This window comes from Mytilus californianus, unplaced genomic scaffold (genome assembly GCF_021869535.1).
Source record: "Mytilus californianus isolate M0D057914Y unplaced genomic scaffold, xbMytCali1.0.p SCAF_7, whole genome shotgun sequence".
Lineage (NCBI taxonomy): Eukaryota > Metazoa > Mollusca > Bivalvia > Mytilida > Mytilidae > Mytilus > Mytilus californianus.
In genome coordinates, this window is record NW_026262723.1 from 61,618,399 (window position 1) to 61,624,576 (window position 6,178).

Genomic DNA, 6,178 nt, shown 5'->3' on the forward strand with positions numbered 1-6,178 from the left:
GTAAGTAGTTTGCATTTAAAAAATAAGTCTCCATTTTGCAGCTGGTTTCAATGGCTACGTATGGGAACCAACTACCGGTAAATTTGCTAATGGATCATACAACATATCAGAACCCGAATTGATGCCATATCATTTGCACATAGTGACGTCAAATTGTAAAGAGTGGGATCCCAAAAGACAATCTTGGGATTCAAGCAACTGTGAGGTAATAATTTAATATTGCTTATTTACAAATATTCATATTCCTTTAACTGAAACTACTATAGGTTAACATACATACATAGTGAGGACACTAAAACATGAATTCTTTCTGGAGGAAAATATGTGAAAATATTTAATGTATTAAGAAAATAAACCCAGTTATACTACTGCTACAGCTACTGTACCAATGCTGCTGCTGCTGCTGCTGCTACTACTACTGCTTCTGCAGCTACTACTTATTCTATTACTACTTCAACTTCTTGTACTACTACTACTACTACTACTTCTACTACTCCTCTTGCTACTACTGCTGCTACTACGACTACTTGTTCTACTATATTACAACTATTACTACTACTACTACTGCTACTACTGCCGCTACTACTTCTGCTGCTACTAATTCTACTACTACCAATTCTACTACTACTACTTCTACTACTACTACTACGTCTGCTATTGCTCCTACTGCTACTACTGCTACTACGTCTTCTTCTGCTCCTACTGCTACTACTACTAATACCATAATGTTGCTACTACAAATACCGGTGTAGTACCAGTGACAGCAGTATGCCATAGCAACAGGTCCGTTATTGCATGAAATGCCAGGTGTGGGTAACTAGTCCTTAACTAGTACTTTTTGAAATAATGATGTATTACTTTCAATATGTATATAGATATAAGAAAATTACTACATGGATATACATACAGAAGATTTTAATTTGTTTTTATCTTTCTGAATGTACAAACCTTTTGAATTAAGCGTATATGAAGCATATACAAAAAAAAAAAAACATACCATGCGGTCAAAAGTACGTTTTCACGCATCATGGGTAATATAAACACTTCCAGTGCAGATGTATTATCTGCAAGAATCATCCTACTTAATATATCTTAAATTAACTCAAGTATCTTAAAAACGTCGTTTTTCATTATCCAACTTTATATGACAAATATTGTTTATATACTGTATACTCGAAAGGACATATATATTATTTCAATTCTTTGGCAATCTAGTATATGCTATTCGTTTACATTATTCAATGCAGTTAAGGGATAAACCAAGTTGTTTTTCTCTGTTTTGCGTCCGGTTTTTGGTAGGGTTTTTATGGTTTTTGATATAAAAAAAATTCAGGAAATTGTTTTAAAATCAAGAAATTAGGATATCTAAGGGGGACGTTTTAACTTTACTAGTACATTGTATGAAGATGAATGTTCAAAATTAGTATGTGGTTCAAAATACAAACGTTCTATAATGATAGCAATTTTGAATATTTTTATGAAAAAAATGCCAGCAATCAAACTAATATAAAGCTTCGCTTACATCAACAATTGTAATATGAGATTTAATAAAACATATATTTTTAATTTTTCAGATGGATTGGTTTCCAAGTCAAAATACAATAGAATGTACATGTCGTCCAGCTTTCGGTTTAACATTTGGTAACACTTTTTATGTGGCGCCAAATACAATCGACTTCTCCACAGTTTTCTTACGTTTTGATTTAGCCAATCAAGCAGCTGTGCTCGGGACTCTTATTGGTGTACTAGCAATATACTTACTGCTTCTTATTTGGGCGAGACATCAAGATAAGAGAGATATTGTTAGGGTAAAATTCCTTTTAATATATTGACTAATTAACACAATTTATTTCCTTTAAGTTAATCGAAGGCATAATTTATATTTAGATTAATAATGCAAAGTTTGTTTTCTGCTGGTTTCCATTTTATTTGTTACAGAATTGTAAGAAAACACAGTGCATTGTGGTTGATTAGTTTAGATGAATATTGTAAAACACCTTTCTCCGTTCAGTGTTATTTTTCATTAACTCCAAAGACTTTAAGGTATGCACTCAATACTTTACCATATTTGAAATTAAAGAATTATCATATATATAAACAATAAATACAGAATGAAATTCGTAATCTCTTTTTAAAGTGGGGAGTAACACCTTTGATTGACAACTTCGTGGACGACACATATTATTACCTTGTAACAGTTTATACAGGAATGAGAAGAGGGGCAGGTACTAAGTCGAGGATAGGCTTTATAGTATGTGGAGAAGATGGAGATACAGGGATAAGGGAATTATCTGATGGCGTCAGATCGGTAAGCCTCTATTCTTTGATATCAGTTACAAACAGAAACACGATTACATTTTCTTCATATTAAACTGAGTTTACTTGTTGATTAACAATCAAGTGTCATACAGATTTTTTCATTTTAATTCCATATAAACCTGCGTGTTTATTTAAGACTGAAACAATATTCTGATTATTGTATATGTTTAATATATCATGCCTGGTATTATCAATTTCAAGAAATATGCCATCTGATTAATTAAGGTTGTAAATGAAAATAAAATTTATAAATGTCGTTCGTCCGTAGATCGATTCTGAATTTACCTTCATCATGAACGCTTAAACCTAAACTTTCGAAAGCTAATGATATATAAGACCTAAACACGTAAAGGTCAATATGAGCAAAAGGGACCTAAACAAATAGTCACATTCATCTACGGAGAATTTACGAAAAATTTGTTAAAATCATGTCAGTACCAAAGCACTGACTACTGAGTTGATGACCAGTCCACCAGTGGTGGTATCGACCAGTGCTAGTAAATGACAATAACACTTTATCAATACTGTAAATAGTAATATTTATAACTAAATACTTGATAAACCGAGTCGCATTAAATTTTAAATGCTTGCGAATTATTGTCCCTTTTCAAATCTGCATTAAGCTTAAAAATACCATTGTGAATCATAAAATACCTATGGCATACCGTATATACAGATTTGTACTAATGTGATTTAGCAGTGTTCTGCGATTGTTTGTTTATCCAGAAATTATTATGAATCTTTGGGAGTAATACATGTTTCTGTGAAGTATTGTTGAAGTGAAATAATATAAATCAAAGGAAATGAAATGAATGCGATATAACACGAATAACATAAAGACACTCAGATGTTGACCTACAGTCTTCAATAATAGGCAGGTGTCTGTACAATATGCCAAAGACAAAATCGCCCAGAGTAAAAAATTGAGGGGACTGAAGTTTTTCGATGTTATAATTAATCAGAAACTTTCAATTGATTTACGATTTTATAATTCTGAAAAACTTTAAGAGACAGTCAATACAGATTTACATGATTTTTTTTGACAAATTACAAGTTAAACCATAGAACATTCGTCAAGGGTTCCGCGAAACCATATGTCTCGCATGCGATTGCTGTTGTCAGTGTAAAAGTGAAATGTTGAAATACAAAAAGGAGGTCCATGTATCAGCAAAATACAAAAAAAAAAAAAAAAAAAATCACACAGTTTTAAATTACTTCAGATGCTATTTCTTTATCTTGAAGAAGCTTACCAGTATAACCAAGTTTCAAAACATTCAATGAAGGTTTAACAAAGTTAGTACTGTCTTAAAAAGTTAATTTAATCCTAGACTAAAAGCAATTATCAATTGCAAATTAAAATAAATATCTAAAATTAAGACTGAGACATTATCACTTAATCATAAAAACCAAAGCGTTTACCAAGGGTCATTAAATGTTTATGAAGGTTTGACAAAGTGACTTCACGTGTAAAAAACTTTTAACCTCAAACTGTAACACAATGTTAACTTCCAAAAAAGTAATTATATCAGTAGAACCTTAATGGCAATTGCTCAAACTAAGTTTATCAAATAAAAAAAACCAGAAAAATGGAAAGAAAAAAATCAAAATTGTACTCTGGATTCTGTCTTTGATTCATAAAAAAGCTTCTGCCTAAATGTCATTAAATTCCAAGAAGTTTTACAAAAACATTGTTGTCTAAAAAACTGGAACTACTGACTAAACTCTATCTTGACGCCAACGCCGACAATGGAATGTAAGATCGCTATGCTTTACTTCCGCAACAAAGCCTCGATACAAATGGTGATCAAGATAAGTAATTTTGGAAATTTCATGATAAAAGTTTACGTGTGGGACAGGTACATGATCATGTGATAGAGTTATACTACTTTTTCAGCTAGATTTTATTCATAAACAGTTGCAGGAGGAATACTGATGTTAAAATTGACAGTAAAAAGTAAAAACAAAAAAACAAAAAAAATCCGAACTCCAAGGAAAATTAACAATGGAAAGTCCTTCATAAAGTAAATCCCAATTTGCAGACTAAACAATTTATTGGCAAAATATCGTCTATTTTGCAAGATATAGAAAAAAGATTTGGAGATAAGACATAACAATTATTACAAAAGGAAATTGCGACAAAACTGTTTTACGTGTAAATAGCGGACTAGTCTGGTCCATCAAATATAAGCCTTATGTGTCCATCATTTGAAGCATGTACTGCTTGTGCCTTTTGAATGTTTATGCTCTCAAATGGTTTATATGTTTTGCTTTCCAACTTTCTAGTCATGAGAATACCTGACGATGCTTATTTCAGAAACACCTGTCGTGCATATTGAAATCCTTATCACACTTTATGAAATATAAATTCTATATTACATTCCAACAGACTAACTATTTGAAAGTTTTGTATAAATATTTTGAATTGTTATAAATAGTTTTGTTTTGGAAATTTTAATTTAGATAGCACTGTCTCTCTTATTCTTATCACTATGTCTTATATTTAGACTTTTGATTTATGTTTCAGGAAATACCAACTGCAAGCGTTGTACATTTCCTGATGTCAACTCCATATCCGCTAGGAGACTTAAGCTATGTTTACATATGGCATGACAACTCCGGTGAAGGCGAGTCTTCATCATGGTATTTAACCCGTGTTGATGTCGAAGACATACAGAAGAGGGAAAGGTATCATTGTTGTTTTAATCGAAAATTAATTTAATCAACTTCATACATAGTTTGAACAATTGATTTGTTATCGTTTCTTTCATTTTTCAAAGTGTTTATGTTATTGTCGCAATCTGCCTTTTCAGAATCTAAAGTACTATGGGTAATTTCATTGATCGTACTCAAAAATGAAAATAACGTTACATCATTGGTTGAATTTTCATTGTTTATAACGTTTTAAACCAATCACAATGTGTTGGTGTATACGTACGCTTTTGAAAATATTACCCAGAATGCATTAGATTCTGAAACGGCGAATTCACATCTTGTGTAATAATTATAATGGTACCGTTATTGTTATTAATTATCGTAAAGGGCGCATTCAAGCATTTATAGAAATAAAAAGACAATCCAGTTTGATCAATGTTGATCTAAATATGAAGATTTTATAGGAATACTATTAGTTATGCAATTGCTTTGTTGACCGTTGTTTATCTATCATCTATTATATTTTTGGCCATGGTATTTTTTTTTTCTTTGGCCTATGGTTTGTGACTGTCCACTTGGTATTTTCTGTACCTTTTTAGCGTACATCAGATATGAAGTACTGTTTCAGAATATCCTAGATCTATATATATTCATTATTTGACGTTTTGGTAAAAAAAATATTTAACAGAAAGATTATTTATAATATAACGGTGATTTAGCACCAAAAAAATGCGCCAAAGTTGAAGACAGTGCACGACTCGAAGGAGTGATTTACTGACTGACTAAATCTTTTTAACGAAAACAAAATTAAAATAATCTCAAAATATCCATGGTTTGAACTTTCTTGCAATAGAAAGATTTTTTTTACGAATATGGTAGAATAAAGAATCTTCAAACTAACAGAAAGTATAATAGAATGGGTTATGGGTTTTTTCTTTGTTAATTGTAGGAGAAATTCTCATTTTCCTTGATTAATTGTAGGAGAAATTATCAGTCTTATCTTAGTTGCTAATTGTAACCTTCAAAAATGTAAATAGATATGTATAATGCATGAATTTATTTGAATTTATTGAATTTTGATATTCATATTTTAGGTTTGTTTTTATGTGTGGAAAATGGCTATGCTTAGATACAGTTGATAGCAGTGTTGATGCCGTCCTACCAGTTTGTGGAAAAGAAAATGTTACAACGTTCTCAAATATGTTTT

General features: G+C 31.1%; 1 protein-coding gene across 1 annotated transcript in view; it reads left to right on the forward strand.

The window, feature by feature from the left end:
- Positions 1-2,397, forward strand: part of LOC127708531 (uncharacterized) — a 60,123-nt gene extending 57,726 nt beyond the window's left edge. Inside the window, exons 15-17 of the mRNA XM_052213429.1 lie at positions 42-205; positions 1,575-1,808; positions 2,138-2,397. Coding sequence (XP_052069389.1) covers positions 42-205; positions 1,575-1,808; positions 2,138-2,371 — 632 coding nt within the window. The 3' untranslated portion in view covers positions 2,372-2,397. The remainder of the gene's footprint in view (positions 1-41; positions 206-1,574; positions 1,809-2,137) is intronic.
- Positions 2,398-6,178: the final 3,781 nt, after the last annotated feature.